The sequence below is a fragment of the Siniperca chuatsi genome, linkage group LG6 (assembly GCF_020085105.1).
Source record: "Siniperca chuatsi isolate FFG_IHB_CAS linkage group LG6, ASM2008510v1, whole genome shotgun sequence".
Taxonomy (NCBI): Eukaryota; Metazoa; Chordata; class Actinopteri; order Centrarchiformes; family Sinipercidae; genus Siniperca; species Siniperca chuatsi.
Genome location: NC_058047.1, coordinates 32,179,624 through 32,202,785, shown reverse-complemented (window position 1 = coordinate 32,202,785; position 23,162 = coordinate 32,179,624). Strand labels below are relative to the sequence as shown.

The 23,162-nt window shown below is 40.1% G+C and overlaps 2 protein-coding genes across 7 annotated transcripts in view; one reads left to right on the top strand and one right to left on the bottom strand.

Annotated features, from left to right (window-relative positions):
• Positions 1–9,723, top strand: part of LOC122877795 (BTB/POZ domain-containing protein KCTD1-like) — a 48,462-nt gene extending 38,739 nt beyond the window's left edge. For both annotated transcript variants that reach the window (XM_044199860.1, XM_044199864.1), the window contains exon 5: positions 8,167–9,723. In XM_044199860.1, the coding sequence (XP_044055795.1) occupies positions 8,167–8,325 (159 nt within the window). In that variant the 3' untranslated portion in view covers positions 8,326–9,723. The remainder of the gene's footprint in view (positions 1–8,166) is intronic.
• Positions 1–23,162, bottom strand: part of taf4b (TAF4B RNA polymerase II, TATA box binding protein (TBP)-associated factor) — a 98,570-nt gene that overhangs the window by 29,004 nt on the left and 46,404 nt on the right. For 4 of the 5 annotated variants that reach the window (XM_044199867.1, XM_044199870.1, XM_044199865.1 and 1 more), the window contains one exon: positions 16,980–17,896. The exons of the other annotated variant lie outside the window; for it this stretch is intronic. In XM_044199867.1, coding sequence (XP_044055802.1) covers positions 17,771–17,896 — 126 coding nt within the window. In that variant the 3' untranslated portion in view covers positions 16,980–17,770. Of the gene's footprint in view, positions 1–16,979; positions 17,897–23,162 lie in introns of those variants that run through there. 5 annotated transcript variants of the gene reach the window in all.

Sequence of the window (23,162 nt, the reverse complement as noted above, 5' to 3'; positions counted from 1 at the left end):
TTCCAGAGCTTCCTCCTGTACTTCTCCTTGGCCTCCCTGATCTTCACCTTCAGGTCGGCCTGGATTGCCCTCACCTCCTCCCTATTACCATCAGTAAAGGCCCTCCTCTTGGCATTCAGGATGTCCAGATGTCCTTTGTTACCCACGGTTTGTTATTTGGATAACAATGGACCATCTTAGTTGGGACATTGCAGTCCACACAGAAGTTAATGTAGCCAGTAATGCACTCAGTAAGCCCGTCAACGTCCTCTCCATGAGGCTCACAGAGTGCATCCAAGTTTGTCACTTCAAAACCTTCCTGCAGTGTCTCATAGGCCTCCTCTGACCATCTCCTCCTGTCCTTGTGGTCGCAGGCTGCCTTTTAACCAGAGGCACATAGCAGGGTTTGAGGTGAACCAGGTCGTGGTCTGACCTACCAGGGGGGGGAGGGGGGAAGAGCTGTATGCGTCCTTAACGTTAGTATAAAGCAGTTTCAGTGTCCTCTCCTCTCTAGTAGGACAATTCACATACTGGGTGAAATTAGTCAGTGTTGTTGAAACACTGACATGGTTGAAGTCACCCGAGATTAATATGAGTGCTCTCGGGTGTTGAGTCTGTAGTTGTGCTATGGTGGTGTGAATGGCGTTGCACGCCGATGCTGGGGTAGCAGAGGGGGGGTGTAAACAGCCACAACAATGGCATGTGATAATTCACGTGGCAGATAATATGGCCAGAGTCCCACAGCTAACAGTTCAATGTCCGGACTACAGATACTCTGCTTGATAGTAACGTGACCAGGGTTACACCATCTGTTGTTAACTAGAACAGCAAGCCCGCCGCCTTTCCGCTTACTGCTCCCAGTGTGATCCCTGTCGGCCCGAACAGGCTGAAAGCGGTCGATGGAAATGTTATGATCCGGGATATCCTGGTGTAGCCATGTCTCTGAGAATCAGAATCAGAAATACTTTATTGATCCCCGAAGGGAAACTCTTTGTTACAGCAGCTCGTCTTTACGTCAGTGCACACAGGAGAAAGTACTTGCAAAAAAATATATAATACAATACACTATAAAAACTATCAAAAACAGGTCAGAAAATAATTTAAGTACCAAGTGGGTATAAGTATAAAATAAAATAAGTGTGAAGTACCAAGTGGGTTTACCGGTTGATGATGATAATACGGTATAAATACAATGTAATACTATAAGTTATAAGTAGTATTGCAGCAGCAGTAATGGAGGTATGAATAATAAATAGGAAAAAAAAACAACCCAAAAAAACAACTAAATATTGCACAGGAGTATTACATGGATATTGCACAGTTATTCAAGTATTGCAGAGATGTAATGATCAATGTCCAGTTTAGTGACCTAGGGTCATAAAGACTAACACTTAGAGGGAGGAGTTAAAGAGTTTGATGGCCACAGGCAGGAATGACTTCCTGTGGCGCTCTGGGGTGCTTTTTGGTGGGATGAGTCTTCCGCTGAAGGTACTCCTTTGCTTGACCAGCACGTCATGGAGTGGGTGGGAGACACTGTCCAAGATGGCATGTAGTTTGGCCAGCATCCTCCTCTCTGACACCACCGCCAGAGAGTCCAGCTCCACCCCCACAATGTCACTGGCCTTATGGATCAGTTTGTTGAGTCTGTTGGCGTCCGCTACCCTTAACCTGCTGCCCCAGCATGCAACAGCATACAGGATAGCACTGGCCACCACAGACTCATAAAACATGTTCAGCATTGTCCGGCAGATGTTGAAGGACCTCAGCCTCCTCAGAAAATAGAGGCAGCTCTGGTCCTTCCTGTAAACAGCTTGAGTGTTCTTAGCCCAGCACATCAAACTACACTCACGGAATTTCGTCTGACTCGCCGTTAGCTCGTCCATTGTATTCACCAGCGATCTCATGTTACAATCTCAGGAGTGTAACAAAAGACACGTGTAAAAAGACACTGAAACCAATTGAGAGGTGTACTTAAGGTGAAACTGAAAAATTGTCTGTTTTTCCAGTTGTTGTAGCTAAATACTTATACCACTAATATTTATGTTGAGTTTTGTGAGTATATTTTCAGATGGTTTGGGTTTTCTCAAGATTTCTGACATCTAGCTAGAAAAAATAAAGCCATCTTCATGACCATGACTTCACTACAAGGTGTAGTTGGTGCTGTTGTTGGCTGCGACGATGCATGTCCAAATAATTGGTCCATGAAAAGAGTAAAACATTTTTCGTGTCATGAAGCAAACTCCTTGTGATGCTGTGTGAATATGGCTTGTGGTGTAAATGGTGTGTTTTCAGGCATGTTTCAAAAGAAGCTACTTAACATTTCACACCAATGTCCCAGATCGGCCACTTCATAGTCATCCCCCAATCTTCAACACACAGTCCCTGGCCTACACGTCTACTGTTAAATATGAAACTTTATGTTATCGAATCCTAAAATTAGTCAATTTTCTAAATAGAAAACCCCTCAGTAAGTCTGACTGAATCAGAACTTCAAGCTTTTTCACAAGGTCAATAACTCAAAGCTGTTGGTTAGGCAGGGGACAGGGGCAGGTGGGTTTCTAAATGTCAGTCATGATTTTGGCTGTTGAGAACCACACAGTGTGAGTGATCCGGGCTTACCTGGGGGTTTGTTATTTTGAATGAGGACGAGGAGAGGCCTAAGCAAGTGGCCACCAACATGGTCAAAAGCCAAATTCAATGCACGTGTCTTAAGATACAGTATCACTAATAGCCACTAGATGTCTGCTCCAAACATCATCTGGCTCTAAAGACATCCATTAAAACATACGAACTTCACTCTTGAAATACAATCCAATAAATATTTTTCAACAAGACATCATGGTCTCAGTAGTTAATCAGCCTTTGTCCAATGGGTGTTTTGGTTGTGTCAAAGCGTTCTTATTTCATTTCAATACTATTTTTATTTGCAAAATATCTTTTTCAGATCAGTTAAAAAATATTCAAAACCTACTTTAATATGTTTTTATGATACTGTGAACATTTTGTGCTTTTTCACCACCCCCTGCATGTCACCATCCATTAAATGCTTGATGGGGAATGTGTTTTTTCTTGAATTATCAGTAAGAGTCTATAGTCAGTCGAAGAGTTTAACTTTAATATACTGAAAATGTTGACAATCAGCCCATAACTGTCTTGTGTGGAGATAAATTGATGGCTGACATATTTCATTACTGTATGTCTGTCTGTCTTTGTCTTAGAGGAAACTCAATCTCAGTCAGACAGAGAAGCAGTATAGAGGAACAGAGGACTCCTGAGGGCAAACTGAGATAATGTCACCATGTTCACTTCAGTAACAAAGGAAGGGAGAGAGAAACTAATGGAGTACTTCTGAAGAAGTTGATGTTTCAGGCCAAAGAGAGTGCGAGATGGATTTTACCTAGAGAAAATGAAGAGCGACCCTGGGCCCCGGAGCCTCTGTCTTAGCTGTTGTTAGTAACACATTTAAACACACACACAAAAGAACTGCAGACTATACCAGGGGCCTATACTACGAAGTAGGATTTGGGATTAGCAAGATAAGTTCAGGTTTAACCCTGGGTTTTCAGTCCTACGACGGTGGTTCACTTCTTACCGTGGTAGATTGCCATGTATGCTGAACACCTAATCTGCTCTAGAGCAGGTTATGTTGGAGATAACAGATCAACGCGTATAAAAGCACCGCCTATATAGGCTACTGACCAATCAGTTCTCTTGGAAAATGGCATCACCATTCATAGAAGATCCTGTGGAGCTTGGTGCATGGAATAAAAAATTATTTTAAAAAATACTAGCTTGGTGTGTGGCTTGTGAGAGGGTCTCTTAGGAGGGCGAGAGTGTTCAGAGACTGACAAAACCCCTGTGCTTTAGTATCCCAATATCATGCCACAACAGAGACTAATTGAAGCACTAAAGCCTTGTACATGTTGTACTTATAAGATATGAAAGTAAGCCTACTCACAACGCTTTGAATTATGTTTTTATATATTTATCTTTTATTTGCTTTCAGCCTGGATTATGTGTTTAACTACTTTGTATTTGTCTAATATTATAGTTTGCTCTTCGTTTGTAAAATATGCTGCTCTGCTGCCAGTAGACTTGTTCATGTTTGTGATTGGTATGGGGTATGTTGAACTTGCTTTGTAGTCCAGGCCCCTAGTAAATCAGAGAAGTACACAATTAATCAATTATTCTTTTACATTCACATGGATCACACGTAACATTCATTCAACTATCTGTTTTATTTTGGGTCACTTACCATTGTACTTCCTTTTTTGGAGAAAATTTTATGGTTTAACTATGAACCAGATGAAGCCGTTTCACCTCGTGGGTCTGGCTGTATCTGGGTATAGGTACAGTGACCTTAAGAAAACACATGAAAATAGACAAAACACAACCATATACATAATACAGGAAACACAAACAAATACACACAACACAACCAAATACAGAAACAACAACAGACAATAAAACCAAATACACACAACACAACTAAATACAGACAACACAACCATATACAAACACAACCAAATACAGACAACACAAGTAAATGCATGTCATGACCTGAGGGGCTGTACTACAAAACAAGGTCAACATAGCCAGACTTTCTTTGTGTGAGCTGGCTCAACAAACCCTAAAGCCCCAATCAGAGATAACAGGTAGCACAACGGTGGTTATCAACTTAATTTGTTAACCCAGGCATTCAGCTTTTGGCTCTGTGCATGTTCCCATAAAAGAGGGCGCTTGACCGTCACGTGACACTTCTTCCGCACAAAATGCAGCAGCCTTGTCTCCTAGAAATGACATTTATATGCAACTAATTTGCAGCAGTAAATACGTTCTGAGGGAAATGTAATCGCTGCCTGGATTATACAGATTGCGTGCTGCCTACTTTTATTGAAATTTAATTTTACACGGATGATGCAAATGAACATAGTTTCAATACAGAGCATGACACTGATGTGCTGCACAGAGAGTTTATATCTATCTAGGACCAAGCATAAAGTCATAATATAAAATGCTCTGTAGCTGCTGAGCCTTCATCATTCTGTTAGTGTATGGATGATCTTCTGTGTAACATCTGCTAGTGTGTGTGTTAATATTACAGATTTTCTGCATCACCAATTGAATGCATGTAGGTTCCCATGACAACACCATGCATACAGTTTGCGATAGGCCGACTATAACTGCACGGCTTCGTTAGGTGGCATTACTAACGTACGGCTCAACAAGTTTGCATATATAACGTTTTCCCTCAGCTGAGAATCTACAGTGCTGTGAAAAAGTGTTTGCTCCCTTCCTGATTTCTTATTTTTTTGCAAGTTTGTCACACTTAAATGTTACAGATCATCAAACAAATTTAAATATTAGTCAAAGATAACACAAGTAAATAGTGATTGGTCCCTAAACCTAATAACTGGTTGGGCCACCCTTCGCAGCAACAACTGCAGTCAAGCGCTTGCGATAACTTGCAATGAGTCTTTTACAGCGCTGTGGAGGAATTTTAGCCCACTCATCTTTGCAGAATTGTTGTAATTCAGCCACATTGGAGGGTTTTTGAGCATTTTACTGTTGGTATGATGTTCTTTTTCTGAAATGCGGTGTTACTTTTATGCCAGATGTAATGGGACACACACCTTCCAAAAAGTTCAACTTTTGTCTCGTCACGAGTATTTTCCCAAAGGTCTTGGGGATCATCAAGATGTTTTCTGGCAAAAATGAGACAAGCCTTAATGTTCTTTTTGCTCAGCAGTGGTTTTTTGTCTTGGAAATCTGCCTGCAAGAAATTGTCTTCTACGCCTGGGCTGAGGGACTCCATTCCTGAATGGCTCACAAACTTCCTCCCTACCCCCAAGCCTCAGTCTCAGGTTTCCAGCTATCATCCGAAGCCTCAGCCCCAGGTACCCAGCTTCCAGTATGCTATCCATAAGTCTTCACTCCATCCTGCAGCTAAGCCTGTTTCTCAGCCAGCTAGCTATCAGCCTACTAGCCTCCAGCATGCCATCCACCAGCATGCTAACCTTCAGCCCACCTCCCTCCCTGTTCCTGTCCAGGAGTCACTTTCATTGGAGATCCTCCAGAAGGAGACATGGTTCCCGCTGACGTCGGGCTGCTCTCCTGTTCCTGAGCTGCTACAATCTCCAGTTCTTGTGATGCAGCAATCAGCTAAGCTTGAGCTGCAGCTGACTCCTGTTCCTGCGGAGTTGCCACTGTGTGCAGTTCCTGTGCTGAAGCAATCCAATGTTCCTGTGCTGCAGCAGTCTCCTGATCCTACTGAGTTGCAGCAGTCACCAGTTGTTGAGCTGCAGAAATCTCCAGTTCCTGAGCTGCAGCAAACTACTGAGTCTGACCTGCATCAGTCCTCAGTTCCTGTGTTGCAGCAATCCGCTAAGCCTGAGCTGCAGCATTCTCCTGAACCTCCTGAGCTGCAGCAACATCCTGCTCCTGAGCTGCAGCTATCACCTGTTTCTGCTGAGCTGCAGCAATCACCTGTTCCTGAGCTGATGGAATCACAAGTTCCTGAGCTGCAGCTGTCCCCTGTTCCTGTTCTGCAGCAATCTGCTGAGCCTGAGTTGCAGCAGTCTCCTTAACCTCCTGAGCTGCAGCAAACTACTGAGACTGACCCGCATCAGTCCTCAGTTCCTGAGCTGTAGCGGTCTCCTGTACCTGAGCTGCTGCAATCACCAGTTCCTGAGTTGCAGCAGTCACCAGTTGCTGTTCAGCATCAGCCTCCTGTTTCCTGGCATCACAGACTCCACCAGCTCCTCTGCCAGTCTCTCTGTTACCAGCCTCCAGTCCTGCTGTCCACCTGATAGCTCGACCTCCTGAAGAGTTCCGCATTCACCGATGGCCTCCAGGGGGCTTCTGTCTTCACTGCCAGTCTCCAGAGGGATTCCACTTTTGCCACCAGCCTCCAGCCCAACCTACATCTTCGCCGCCGGCATCCTAAGAAGTTCCACCTTCGCCGCCGGCCTCCAGAGGGATTCCATTTTTGCCGCCGGCCTCCTGCCCCACCTCCAGAGGGGTTCTGTGTACGGGGTGAGCCTCCTGGTCGCCCTCCTGTGTGGCTCTGCACGTCTGGTCATCCCCACGAGTGGTTCCATCTACATCGTCAGCATCCATCAGCAGCATAGTTTGCCCCATCTGGACTGCCTTTCCTGGTTTTGATCTCTGCCTGCCTGACCATCCATGTAAGCCTTTGTATATTGACTTTAATTAAACCATTGCACTGCACCAGTTCTGCCTTTGCCTCTGTTGTCTGCGATTGGGTCCTATATCCCTTGTGTTACCTTGTTTGGCACAACCGAAAACATATACAACACCACCAAATGCAGAAACAACAACCAAATACAGGAACAAAAAACAAATATAGAAAATAACTGAAATTATGTTGAAAATAAAAACATGCAGTCGGTGAGGTTCTCGCCAAGTGAAAGTGGCATTTTAATTTATTTCCATGAGACAGATATTTATCTCTAGTTAGACCATGTTTTTATCCTATATGGTAGGAGAGGAGGGCCAATTGTTTTTTGTTTGTGTATAGCCCTTAAAGGTGGGTATGCTCATATGCTGACCCTAATTATTCTAATGTACTCGTCCTTTGTTCATTTGAAATAAAATTATATTGAAGAAGACAGAAATTGTACTTAACTTTGCAAAACATTTCCTCTAGCAGGCTTGACTAAGTGCATCCTGTAAAGGTGCCTTTAGACTGTGCGACATCAATCGTCTAAGTTTACAGCATGTCACACTGTACGAAAGGGTCTAATTACACTACGTTGAAGAAAAAAGTATATGAGAGCAGAGGCACGTCATCAGCTTGCCTCAACCATCTGCGCAGCTCTGATGATTGAAAATGCAGCCAAACAATAAACAAGCTTTGACCACAGAGTCCCACAAACTTTTCTTTCTCCCTAAACTTTGCTCAAGATGGTGCTTACAAAATGTCACATCAGCCAGTCTATTAATTTCACGTTGTATTCTGATTGGCTGAATTCTGAATATTTGTGTGATTATAGCATCTTTCAAGTTATACTGATGTTATAAGTTTTTTGTTTGTAGAAATAGACAGTTCTTGCTAAAATTTGTGCAGCTAATGTGTTGCTTTTAGCCCATTCGTGTAAAGGCTCAAAGGCTCCTTGTCAAATCTCATTCTTGTGTTGCTGTCGTTTGGTTTGTGTGTGACTACAGGTGTTGGAGCGGTTACAGCAGAAAGGGTTCTGGATCACAGGTTCATGTGGCAGTGGAGTGGACTCTTCCCAGTTTACTGAATACATTCTACGGAGGGAGGGCCAAGGCAGCCGACACCCCCCAACCCTCATCCGAATTAAACAAGAATTCATGGACTGAACTCAATCACGGAACTCCCCCTTTTTGCGCACATATCGGCAACTGTCATTTCTCAAACCGAGAACAGCTTCACTTCAGCACAGAAGAAGTCAACAAACTGACCAGACATGAATACACAGAATCTCTTAAGCTGTAGTGAAAATCCACTACATGGGTGACTGACATATCAGTGTATCTTATTTGATATTTTACTTACAGTTGCCACTTCAATTTCATATGAAATGGAGGCTAGTACTTAGCGGTGCACACTATGGATAAAATCTTTTATCATGGGACATGTCATTAGGGCCCGAGCAGTGAACGCTGCAGGAACCCAAATGAAATACAAAGAATTATTATTATTTTTCTTACATGAAATGAATCGCATTAAATCGCATTAAACTCACAAAACTTTGCGTTGTGAAAATGTACATCTGATTTGGGTCTTGGGCACTAAATTGAAAAATTTGCCCCTGCAGTACATTTCATGATATTTGGGTGGTAAATGCACCCCAAGACTTAAAAAAAAGCCTCTTGGAGCCATACTCTAAACGCAATAGGAAGTCAGTCATTTTGAATTTACTGTGCAATTTAAGGGTATTTTTCACTATTTAAAGGCTCCGTACTTTAACAAACTCCTCTAAGAGAATTCATCAGATCGACTTCAAATTTTCAGATGAAAAGTTGTTGAATTTTCATTGAACAGTGTGTCCGTTTTAATGTTTTTCCAAGAAACAGGAAGTTGCTGTAACTTGAGTGTACATTGTCCAATCGGCCCCAAATTTCACGTTTGATAAGAGTCCTGGCCTGAGGATATCTACATGCCAATTACGAGTTGTAGAGATTGCGCCACCTACTGGCAGCAGGAAATGACATGTTTTATACTTTGATGTACTCCTCCTAGCAGGTTAAGCAGATCCACCTCAGATTTGGGCAGAAAAGAGTTTGACATGGGTGATGCTGTATGGTGAAGCTTGTGAGTTTTTGTTGCTGCCGTTGCCATGGTAACGCATTATTCGCCATGAACAAAGAAGCTGTTATTGAGGCACTGAGGATGCTTGAAATCTCACAAAACTTGCCACACGTGTCAGAAACGGTTTATTTTGTTATGATTCACCTACATGTACAAAATTTGGGAGGCAGATGCATCATATCGAGACTTTAAAAAAAGCCTCTTGGAGCCATACTCTAAACGCAATAGGAAGTCAGACATTTTGAATTTACTGTGCAATTAAAGGGTATTTTTCACTATTTAAAGGCTCCGTACTTCTAACAAACTCCTCTTAGAGAATTAATTCGATCAACTTCAAATTTGGGCAGTGCAATCTAAATGGTAAATGGACTGTACTTATATAGCGCCTTTCTAGTCTTTCCGACTACTCAAAGCGCTTCACTTACACATTCACCCCATTCACACACATTCATACACCGAAGGCACGGCCCTAGGGAGCAATTTGGGGTTCCGTGTCTTGCCCAAGGACACTTCGACATGTGGGCTGGGGGAAACCGGGATCAAACCGCCGACCTTCCAGTCGGTGGACGACCCGCTCTACCACTAAGCCACAGCCCACCAATCTAAAGACCTTTAAGTATAAGTTGACCGGTTTTGAAACACAGTGCTGCCTCGACTACACATTGTTAGATCTGACCCAAATTTCATGTTTGTTAAGAGTCCAGGCCTGAGGACACATGCCAATTAGAAGTAATAGTCATTGCCCCACCTACTGGCAACAGCGAATAAACCTTGTGTGACAATCATTGTTTGATTTACATGAAATTTTCATGGTGTGGTTTACACTTGATATACTAAAACATGACGTATAATTAGTGGGTGTTCTATAGCGCCACATAGTGGACACAGGAAATGACATTTAACTCCTTCATGTAGTGTCCAAAACACATGAATATTCAGAGCTGTGTCGACCAACCTCCTGTAATGGTGCCACAGCTGCAGTGCATCCTGGCGTGTGGAAGGTGCTAGAGCCTGCTCATCGCTAATCGTTCATTTTATATTATGATGTTGTGATAATATATATTACTTGAAAATTCAATTGGGAAACCATTTCTAGATAACATAACCAGATACTAATGTCTGTTTTTGGCTAATCAATTGACTTAAATACCTGAAAAATAAAAAAATTCTGTAAATCGATACTGCCATAAAACAGTCCTGCTCAGTGATTTCCAACATTGCCCACATTGGCCTAATACCACCAGAGGTATAAAAGGGAGAGCTACTACAGAAACAGTATGGCAAAATCTTTTAACAGTTAACACATTTCTGTTTTTTAATGGTATATATACTATATATTGCCCAACCCTACCATTAGTCATCTCTACCATGGTCTCAGACCACATGCTGAGGCTGGAAGATTTGCCACATATAAAATGCATTAACTTTCATGTCATGCTGATATTTACTAAATGGTGCAAAAACACAAAGACTCCTAGAAGCTATTCTTGGGCACTGGCTGGTGGCTACAGCTCATAATCTGACTGCATGAATTTCACAAGGGTTTTTCTACAGTTTTAATGGTGCTGTATTTTAAAATGACAATTGGATACTCATACATTTTGTTATGCATGTGTAAGAATGTCCTCTCAAGATACCATTTTGTTATTTTGTGAATTAAAAAGTCCTGACAGATTGATACTGATGGATTGGATTTGTTCATTAAATGTAGACATACAGTACATCTGAACAAAGACCTCCAGTGGCCATGTTAATTATGACTCATCTGTCAGAAGCAAAGAAGAGAGTAGCGTGACGTTATTGTCCTACTGATAGGGATGCTTTTATGTTTTGGAAGACAATGGCAAATTACATAGTTTAGAGGATCTCTTTTTCAACAGCAAATATACATTTTACGTGAGATGGTTCCACTGTAGTGTTCACAGAGAGCAAATAACTTTGTACAGACTGCTCAGCATCTTTTTTTCACGTGCAGGCTGCACATCAACAGCACAAACTACTATTTGCCTTTCAAACATGAATCAGAGGTCTACAAATATGTTTAAAACATTTTTTTCCAGCCAAGGCTACTGTATAATGTACTGTATATGCAGTATAAGTACTGTAAATGTTCACTGTGTATAAGTTGCAGTGTATAAATCATGAGGCATAAACCTTTTTTGCATGTACTCTTGCATTGTTTTGTAATATTTGCAAAGATCATCAGTTACTTTAACCTGGAGCAAATCTGAAAAAAGAACTCTATTATTACTATTTATTTCAGCCTTAATTTTATTTTTGCAATATCTTTGTTGTAGATGCACAATGTCTGTCTTCATTCTGTTTTGGAAAATAGAGGCAGAAGAAAAAGCTATACAGGAATGTATTTTCCACGCAAATTGATTTCTTTTCCACATATGTTTTGTAGGACAAGTTGGGGGTTAGCCCGTTAAAAAGCATAGAACAGCAATCCAAGCAAGCATTGTTTATTTATATGTCATGTTTTCTTTGTTTTGCATAATTATTGTAAGCAAGGGCATAACATTGGTTTGAAGAGTGGAGGGGGTCACCCCCGAAAGGATTTGAATACCATTTTCTGCATTTCTACATGCTTTTATTATATTCCCAGCTATCTAAAAAGCAACACATTATGATTAAGATGGATATCATCCTTAGTTTAATCATTCTGCCAAGTGGTAAATATACATCAGAAAAAGCTGTCTTACTCTCTGCATATTTAACCCAGAACCCTACTGAACATCACATGCTGTGGTATTCAATTAGGGATATAAGCTATATTTTGAAGAATAGGACTGGTAGATCTATGGCACATTATTTATAGCTCTATCAACAGAAATGTTCCATCTGCAGCTACATCCCAACACATAAGAAATGTATCAAAATATGAAAAAAAAAGAATATATATATATATATATATATATATATATATATATATATATATATATATATATATAAATAAAGAAGTCACACACTGTCAACTGTTTTATCAAGATCACTGTAAATGAATGTTAGCTATTGTTTATGTTCAAGTTCAGTGTCTAGTACTCTTTATAATGAGACTACATTATGATTATACCTTCTCACTGTAAATCACTGTAAAATACATGCCTTTTTTACTCTCTTAAAAAAATAAACATTGTATAGTCACCATGTCATTGTCTTAAATTTAATGGGTTATATAGAGACATAATCCTTCTTACCTTCATGTATCCATACTAACATTTTAAGATGATAAAATACATCAATTTATCAATGACAGACAGATCAATTCATCAAGCTTGCTGTTGTTGGCGATGCTTCATTTTTAAATTTTTCTTTCACAAAACTATCAGTAACGTTCCCACTCTGTCACAAACTGTGTGCGACTCACAGCGTGGGAGTGGGCCCACTTGATTACTATCCCGCCATATATTGGGTTCGCATCAGCTGGGCAAAGTTTGCTATCAAATTGACGTAAAATAAGCACAACGGTGACCTGACAGTATACGCCGGGGTAGTAGGGTAGTAGACTAATCAAGTGGCCCAAACATTAAAATATCGGATGCTAGAGAGCTACCATGGCATTTCACTGGATTACAAAAAGTGAGGGGGACCAAACAGGTTTTTGAAAAGTGTGTGAGTGGGGGGGTTCTGTTGAATAAATTCAGTTTGGCTTTTTGGTTTTTAGCAATTCTTAGCATGCTAACATACTCACAGCAAAAATGTTGACACGCTGATGTTTAGTAGGTATAATGTTCATCATATTCCCAAGCTTAGTTTTTTGACACGCTGATGTTTAGTAGGTATAATGTTCATCATATTCCCAAGCTTTAGTTTATCATGCTAACATTTGCTAACATGCAAATTAGCACTAAAACTAAAAATAAAAAAGTTTAAGCTGATGGGAATGTAATTAAAAATAATAAAACTATTTATATAGCACCTTTCAAAATACAGTTACAAAGTGCTTTACCATAAAACAGAACACATTTAAAACACAAAAATAAAACAAATTAAAAGCCATGAAAACTAAACACATTATAAAATGAACTAAAATGTCATAAAACATAAATGAAAGGTAATTCCAAAGTCTAGGAGTGCTGACTGCAAAGGCTCTATCACCTTTGTGTATCTATGTGGACCTAGGTAGTAGTAGTAGGGACATAGGGCAATAAGAGACCTGATAAATAACTTGGGGCAAGGCCTCTCAGGGCTTTGTAAGTAATCAATAATATCTTGAAATCAATTCTAAAAGCAACAGGTAGCCAGTGTAAGGAATCCAGGATTGTTGTGATGCGATCATATTTCTTAGTCAGAGTCAAAATCCTGGCAGCCGAGTTTTGGATGAGCTGGAGACGGGAAAGGGATTTTTTACTGATGCCAGAGAGCAAGGAATTACAGTAATCTAATCGACTAGTTATAAAGACATGAATTTTGGCAGAAAGAAATGGTTTGATCCTTGAGATGTTTCTGAGATGATGAAAGCAGGATTGAACCATTGAGTTAACATGTTTGTCCAAGCTGAGCTCATAAGATTTGCTCATAAAATTTCTGCAATGCTGGGTTATTGAATGGGACAGAGAACCAAGACTGTTTCAGAATCAGAATCAGAATCAGAAATACTTTATTGATCCCTGAGGGGAAACTCTTGTTAGAGCTGCTCACTATAACGTCATTGCACACAGGAATAGAAGTACTAAGCAAATCAAAATATAATACACTATAATACAGGCAAGCTAAATTAAGTACAAAGTGGGTATAAGTATAAAATTCAAATAAGTGTAAAGTACAAAGTGGGAAAGAGGAAGCATGTAAATGGAAAAAAAGGACTGAACCCAATACCAAGCCTTGGGGCACACAGTGAACACCTGTTGCAGCTGACCTGCCATCAGCGATATCAACGCAGAAACACCTGTCGTTTAGGTAGGACCTAAACCACTGCAGAGCAGTGTCACTGATGCCCACCCAGGTTTCCAGACGGTCCAAGAGGATATCATTCGATACAAATGCTTCGCTTATATCCAGGAGAACAAGAATGGATTTATGGCCAGAGAGACCTGAGATGTTCCAGGTGAACTGTGAGTTTTGATGATTTCCACAAATGCTCCACCTTGCGGCATTTTCCCTTCAGCACCAGTATATTGTCATTTATCCAGAATGCAGAAAAGGTGAAACTGAGAAATTAGTGGGGATGTTGAATACAGTATTGCATTTAGCAGCAGAGGTTAAGTTAAAAGTTCTAGATCTAGTTTTGGGGACCGCGCTACGGTTACAGTAACACAAGGCAACACCATGTTAAACATAAGGCATTGGTGGTCAGAGATACGGGCATCTACACATCATTCGACATCAGGAATCTTTATATCATGAGATAAGACTAGATCAAGAGTATGACCTTTAGAGTGAGTAGGTCCAGGCAGAGCGCATGACAAGTTATAAGACTCTATAAGGTTTAAATGGTGAGTTCACCCCAAAATCAAAATTACATATTTCTTACCTGTAGTGCTATTTATCAATCTCGATTGTTTTCTTGTGAGTTACCGAGTTTTGGAGATATTGGCGGTAGAGACATCTGCCTTCTCTGAATATAATGGAACTGGATGGCACTCGGCATGTAGGAACTATCGGTAAAAAGAAAATAGTACATGGAACTGCTCACAACAATTCTGTGGATTATCTTGAGTAACCGGGTCATAATTTCTGTAAAGAGACATTGCTGTTGAGTTTTTGAAATGTATTTTTTTGGCGCTTTGAACACCACAAGCCGAGTGTATATTCCAAAAAGGCAGACATCTCTACGGCCGATATCTCCAAAACTCAGCAACTCACACCAAAACAATCTAGATGGATAAATGGCACTACAGGTAAGAGGGTGAACTGTCCCGTTAAGAACTCCAGGCCCAGGGGATTGTCAGGGCAACAGACATGGATATTAAAGTTTCCAAGGACCAGCTACTTATCGAATCTAGGCAGAATTAAGGACAGCAATTCTGTCAATTCACTGATAAAAGTGGGATCATATCTAGGTGGTATTATAGGTGGTTGTATATATTATCAAGCACAGACAAGGACATTTTCCTATAATCGGGAAAGGAAGGGTTTCAAAAGTGCTAAACAGCCCCAGCTCTATACTGGAGCATTTGTAGCTTTCTTTATATAAAAGGGAAACCCAGGCACCGCTGCCTGTTAGTCTGGGCTGGTTTAAAAAACAATAACCAGGTGGGCTGGTTTAGGGAGTAGGGAAACATGATCATTTGGTGTCAGCCAAGATTCTGTGATCATGAAGAGATCTAGATCAATTGAAAGCGTAGAACTGTTACATAAAGAAGACCCGTTTACAAGTGATCTCACATTAAGAAGAGCCAATCACAATTGCTTGGGCAGAGTTGACAAAGGAGCGCAAGGAATCGTGATTAAATTGGATATACCTGTATTTGAAAATAACTGCTGCTGCCCCTTTTGCACAGTGACTTGTCACCTAACACAAATAGTTGTTATCTTGTTGAATTGAGAATCATCTGAACACTGGCAAGGAGGAGCTGTACTCGATAGTCAGCATGGTCAGGTATTGTTTATAAAACAGACAAATTTTGCTGTGAGCAAATTTGTGCCCTTTTTGTTACGGTGTAGATCTCTTTTATATAGGTCTCTCCTATTCCAAAATAAATCGAAAGTGATCAATAAAGCTAAAACTGGTGGCAGAGCACAGTCCCTGATGCATCACACCCCTTTCCCAGAACTGGAATAGGATGTTCGAATGATGTTCGAATAGCAGGCACATCTTCTGGTAGATCACATAGTGGAGCGAAGAAGTTCGACACCGGGAAGACACTGTCAACCTCTGGGGATTCGAAAAGATGGAGTGACAGACTCTTTTTACCTTTAAACACTGATGCCCAAGACGACCCAAATGGAAACTTTGTACTGGGGGGACCAAACTTTTTCTACGATGTAGAAAAGGGCAGGTTGTTATCCAGACCAGCAGGCTCCAGCTCATCCAGGTGGGAGTGCAGTTTAGCTTGCTGGTTAAGTAGTTCGCTGATCAGGCTCTCAATGGTTAGGAGCTCTGCCCTGAGCCTAGACACTCAGGATCCGTTACCATATCTACAAAAAATGCAGTCTCTCAGGTTTCTGCATTTCAAACACTGCCTTAGATTTCTGACCAGCAGCTGTAATCCAGGAATTACAGGAGGTAAGCCGTTAGCTCCATTTAGCCGCTAGCTGTATGTCTGTGTTTGAGCAGCAGTGGGTAGGTAGTTTAGATACTGAGTCATAAATCTCTAGTCATTGTACTGTATGATCTACAGGATGACCGAGGTAATGCAAAAAGTAGACAGCCTCTATTGAAAATAATTGGCCTGAAAGCCTGAAAGCTGTTAGCCATATTGGGAGGAAGAGAATCCTTGGGTGGTCTGGTAGATGTGTGTTTTGTAGCCTGGAACTCCACATTTTTTTACTACTGTAACGCTATAGAAAAGCCCAGTATTTATGCCGCTTTTTTACCTGGTGATGGCATTAGATGAAAAGTCACAAGATCAACATTCAAACAATTAATCCTGTGGTGAATATGAATGTGTGTACAACATTTCATGGCAATACATCCAATAATTGTTTATCACATTTCATTCTGCACCAAAGTGGTGGACCAGCAGACCGACATTACCATCCCCAGAGTCACGTGGCTTTTGTGGCTAAAAACAACCAGACACAGCAAATGTCAGGATGTGACAAATTCTACTTTTATTTAATGGTCAAACAATAAACAAGAAGAATAATGAAAAACAACCAACTGAGAACTCAACAACACTTTCTGCACTTTTCCAACACTGTTCATAGAACACTTTAGGGCTGCAACTAACAATTCTTTTCATTAATCTGCCCATTATTTTCTCGATTAATCATTTTGTCTATAAAATGTCAAATGTCATGTTCTGTCTGACAAACAGTCAAAAGATCCAAAGCTATTAAGTTTACTATCATGTATGGCAAAGAAAAACAAAATTTCCCATTTTCACAAGAAGCATGAAATCAGCTTATGTTGCTTAAAAAATAACTAAAAAGATTTTGGATTTTTATCAAAATAATTGCCAATTACTTTTCTGTCGATAAATAATCGATTAACTGACTAATTGTTACAGCTCTAGAACACTTTTCAGTAAACAGCAGTGTTTCCTAGATGCACTTATCTTCTATTCTTATCTTTATAATCCCAATAACAGGTTCATTACAGTATATCTGCACCTGAAAATCTCACTTTCAAAAGAACACAATCAACATCAAAACCAAAACTATGAGTGCTTTTAGAGACAGCTGATCAACATCACTGATCCAGCACTACCTTCCAAACAACATATTCAAATAAATGGTAGATCATGAACAGAGATATTTGATAGAATTAAAACAAAGTGCAAACATTTTTTTTTAGGTAAAAAAAAAAGATTCCAAAACTTGGGATCCCATAAACACAAACTAGAGATTATTATCAGTCACTGTAGTAAGAGTAAGTTAATGTAGTCAGATCATCGCTTTGTACAGAGAGAGAGAATGGCGTAGGAAGTGGTCCTGCTCCATACACACCAGCAGATCCCTCAGCATGACCCGAGTCACTCTCTGAAGACCTGGTCTAGGCAGCAGAGTCACCTGACACACATACACAATGCAAGTAAACTAAATATTCAGTATAAATATTTCTGATATGTTGCTATGTAATAAGTAAGCAATAATCTATAGCCTCCTGCATACAACATCTATCAGTGAAGAGGAGGACAGAGAGACGAGGTACAGCAGGTCTGAGGGGCACTCAAGACCAACAACAGGTTCAAGGAGGGATGATGAGAATCTCACCTCACCTTAAAAGCAAAACAGACACTGCTGACTCAACAGGGACCACCTGACGCATTCCAGTGGGACTCCCTTATGTGGCTGGTCTGTCAGAATATCTAACCAGAGTCTTGAACTCACAAGCAGTCAGCACTTAACACAAACTTAAGATCTCTGCTGGTAGACGCTAAGGACAGGAAGACTGGAGTATTGGGATGTGCAGAGAACTTATTTGTATTTGTATTCAAATAAAAGTGGAAATAGGTATAACAATCCTGCTTTAGTTTATATTACACTTCTAATTTTAGGATATTAAATTGTTAATAAGTGTTAAGTGTTCTTCAATAAACTAATAATTATGAACACTTAAATGTATTATTGGTTTATGGTTTTCATAATCAATAGACATGTATAACCATAAACATCATTGAAAAGAAAATCATTTTAAAACTAACATTCAGTTCCTAATCCACACTCAAACCAATAAACTAAACTCTAGGGAATCAGGTCAAGGCAAATAATTTCTCCCACTGTGTCCATCCTGTTGTTCGCTTTGCTGTAGGGTGGCTGGGTGGGTAAACCTGTTTTGCATTAAAAGCAGCTAAGATAGGTGATGCAGAAGAGTGACTTGCAGGGATAGGACATGGCTGTGTTGTTGATGTGGTACTTGTAGGGGGTTGGGTGGATACCAGGGTAGGTTGCTTGAAATGCAAGTGACTGCATTGCAGATGGTGACAGATGTTTAACATCTTTGCCTCTGCTGAATTTACTTTTGCACACTTTACAAATCACCTTGGTTGGATCTGCAGCACTGTGAAATGCTGCCAGACAGCACTTGTGCAAGGTTTTTTGGCTGGGGGAGCACTACAAGTAGGCTCAGCAGCATGCACCTTCTTCTCTATTTCATTTTCAAAATCAATGTTGGAAAATGGGGTAGGGGTTATGGGACAGCAAATGAGTGGTCAAAAATAGACTGCTAACTATGGAGGTAACTTAACTAGTAACTTAGATATTGACAACAGAGCTTATAATGGAGCTAGAGATTTTTCTGTCTACAAAAAGGAGAGCAGCCTAATAGACTATGCAAATATCTCAATGCTTATCATTAATAGAGGAAAATAAAAACAACCCCAGGTTTCTTTTCAGCACTGTACAAGGCTGACAGAGAGTCATAGCTCTATTGAACCATGTATTCCTATAGCTCTCAGTAGCAACGACTTCATGAGTTTCTTTAATGATAAAATTTTATCTATTAAAGAAAAAAAGAAGTCCTGCCTTCAACCAGTACCGATTTATCTTCAAACACAGGAACCTTAGAAACAGCTGTAAAACCTGATATATATTTTTTATCTGCTTTGCTCCTATTAACCTTCTTCAACTAACTTCGATGATTAATTCATCTAAGCCATCAACCTGTCTCTTAGATACCATTCCAACTAGGCTGCTTAAAAACGTTTCACCCTTAGTCAGCACTTCATTACTGGATATGATCAATCTGTCTTTATTAACAGGCTATGTACCACAATCCTTTAAAGTAGCTGTAATTAAACTGCTTCTTAAAAAGCCCACTCTTGATCCAGGGGTTTTAGACAACTATTGACCTATATCTAACGTTCCCTTTCTCTCTAAGATCCTTTGGAAAGCAGTCGCCAATCAGTTGTGTGACATTCTAAATAAAAATAGTTTATTTTAGGATTTTCAGTCAGGATTTACAGCGCATCATAGCATAGAGGCTGCACTGGTGAAAATTACAAATTACTTTTTAAATTGCATCAGACAATGGACTTGTCTCTGTACTTGTCTTGTTAGATTTTAGGCCTGCGTTCGACACCGTTGACCATCACATCCTATTACAGAGACTGGAACATGTAATTGGCATTAAAGGAGCCGCACTAAGCTGGTTCAAATCCTATCTATCAGATTGATCTCAGTTTGTACATGTTAACGGTGAGTCCTCCGTGCAATTCCAAAGTTAGTCAGAGAGTTCCACAAGGGTCTGTGCTTGGACCAATTCTTTTCACCTTATATATGCTTCCTCTAGGCAATATTATTAGGAAACACTCCATAAACTTTCATTGTTATGCGGATGATACCCAATTAAATCTATCGATCAAGCCAGATGAAACTAACCAGTTAACTAAACTTCAAGCATGCCTTAAGGACATAAAGACCTGCAATTTTCTGATGTTAAAGACTCAGACAAAACTGAAGTTATTTTGCTTGGCCCCAAACACCTCCGAGACACATTATCTAAAGATATAGTTACTCTAGATGGCATTGCCCTGCCCTCCAACACCACCGTGAGGAACCTCAGAGTTATCTTTGATCAGGATTTATCCTTTAACTCCCACATGAAACAAACTTCAAGGGCTGCCTTCTTTCACCTATGCAACGTTGCAAAAATCAGGCACATCCTGTCTCAAAATGATGCAGAAAAACTAGTGCATGCATTTGTTATTTCTAGGTTGGACTATTGCAATTCCTTATTATCCGGCTGCCCGAATAAGTCCCTTAAGAGTCTCCAGTTGATCCAGAATGCTGCAGCACATGTACTAACAAGAACTAGGAAAAGAGATCATATTTATCCAATATTAGCTTCTCTGCACTGGCTCCCTGTAAAATCCAGAATAGAATTCAAAATCCTTCTCCTCACCTACAAAGCTCTTAATGGTCTGGCACCATCATATCTTAAAGATCTCATAATACCATATTACCTGACTAGAACACTGCGCTCCCAGAATGCAGGGTTACTTGTGGTTCCTAGAGTCTCCAAAAGTAGAATGGGAGCCAGAGCCTTCAGTTATCAAGCTCCTCTCCTGTGGAATCACATCCTAATTTGGGTTTGGGAGGGAGACACCATTTCCACATTTAAGAGTAGGCTTAAGACTTTCCTCTTTGATAAAGCTTATAGTTAGGGCTGGCTTGGGTGAGCCTTCTCTCCCTCTCCATCTGTATGCATTATTATCCCATTACTGCATGTTACTAACTCGACATCTTCTCTCTCCCGTAGTTCTGTGTTTTCTCGTTTCTCTCCTCTCCTTCTGTCACTTTCAGCAGGTATTTCTGCCTCCGGAACTGCAGAGACTGGATTTGTGGTTGTGGACAAACCTGCTGCCCTCGTGTTCCTGCTCGACAACTGCTACTACAGTTGTTGTTATTGGCTCTGTTACTATTACTGTCATTATTATTCCTATAGCTGTCATTCCTATTATTATTAATTTATTAATATTAACACTACAATTACATTACTACAATTTAAAAAAAAGTTCTCTATCTCTCTCTCGCTCTCTCTCAAAACCCGGCAGCAGCGGATGGCCGCCCACCATTGAGTCTGGTTCTGTCCAAGGTTTCTGCCTGTTAAAAAGAAGTTTTTTCTTGCCACTGTCGCCAAATGCTTGCTCATGGTGGGATTTGTTGGGTCTTTGTAAATAATATTATAAAGAGTACGGTCTAGACCTGCTCTATAGGAAAAGTGCAATGAGATAACTTCTGTTATGAATTGGCGCTATATAAATAAAATTTAATTGAATTCTATAAGTTACTAAGCTAACAGGCCAGTGCTAATCTCCTCCCGGTCAAACACGCTCCGCTGCGCCTTCTACACTGAAATAGTGGCACAGCAACTTTGCTAGAATAGCTAGAAATAGCGCTGTATTTCTCCACTCAGATATCTGAAACCATGTGACCCTCAGTCTGACTGAGCAGTGAGTATAGCGTAAAGGTGAACTAGCTAGTAACTACAGTGCCAGAGCTAACGTAGGCTAATCTCTTCCTCCCGGTCAAACAAACTCCACTTCACATATTGCAGGTCCAACAGGAAAACAAAAGACAAGTAATAATAAACTACTTCAGCAAATCAGTAAAGGTTAAAAAGAAAAAACCTAATCAAAACAAAATAGTAGCGTATAAATTTTGTCTATGTTTTAATCAGGCTGCACTGCTCCTTTTCAGTCTGTGCTCTCTCTCCCCTCGAATCTCCTATTGTCTTCCTGTCATGTCAGCACAGGCAGGCGGAACACAAATACCCACTGAGCTCACAGTTATGAGGCACACCAGCTGTTTGACATGTTTCTTTTCCTTCCCAAAAACAAATCATTTTAAAAATATTTGCGCAAAATAAATATTTGTTAAAACCCACTATTTGTGCTTTGCCGAACACCGGATTTGGCTCCACTATGGCTCCAGACTAACTTTTTACATTGGTGGCATTGGTGCACCAGCACACAATTTAGGTGCACCCAATAATACATTTTAAGCGTTACCTTTTTTTTGTAAGTTCCCATACATTGGTAATTTCTTAACACATGTAAATGATTGTAAACTGGAATAAAGGTGCAGATAAATGTTTTTTTAATGGACTTAAATTTAGTAAAAGGCAGCTGTCACAGCACAGTAAGTGTTTCTTGGAGACATTCTGCTTTTTAAACGTTTCAAGTCAGAATGTCGATGCTCCGACAGCAAAAGCACTGTTCCCAGTAGTGATGCATAGGTTGCAGTTACATCCGTCGATCGGATAGGCCAGGTCATAAAATGAAGATTCTGATTAATAGCAGATGTGTTGGATAAAATAGGGTAAAGCCTCTCCCATTAAGAGAGATGCTGTGCGCATTTACGCACAAGCCACAGCAGCACAACTTCATTAAAGATCATATTAATAACATTTTTATGTAGACGAATATTTAAAAAAAAAAACAAATAAAAAAACATTCACATAGATTTTAGAAAGATGCGGAATAAAAGTATCACTTTACCTAAAAAAAAATTATTATTCTTAATCATTTAAAAAATTTTGACGGGTCCAAAATGAATGTTTTGTTTATCTCTGTGAGATGTCTGATGTTTGGTTCCTGCTTCTAACAGGGCTTGTGAGCAATAATATAACGACGTTGGTATCATGTGGAATAGTTGCCAGTTAGTGTGGAAAAAAACGGACTGATGTTAGCACATATTAGCTATGTTAGCTTAACTATCCGAACAACAATAACCCATAAAATTACAGTTCTGCATATTTAAACAAAATAAACAACTACCAACAGTCATAATCCTTAAAACCTTAACTAGTTTTCACTAGTTAGATTGTCAAAAT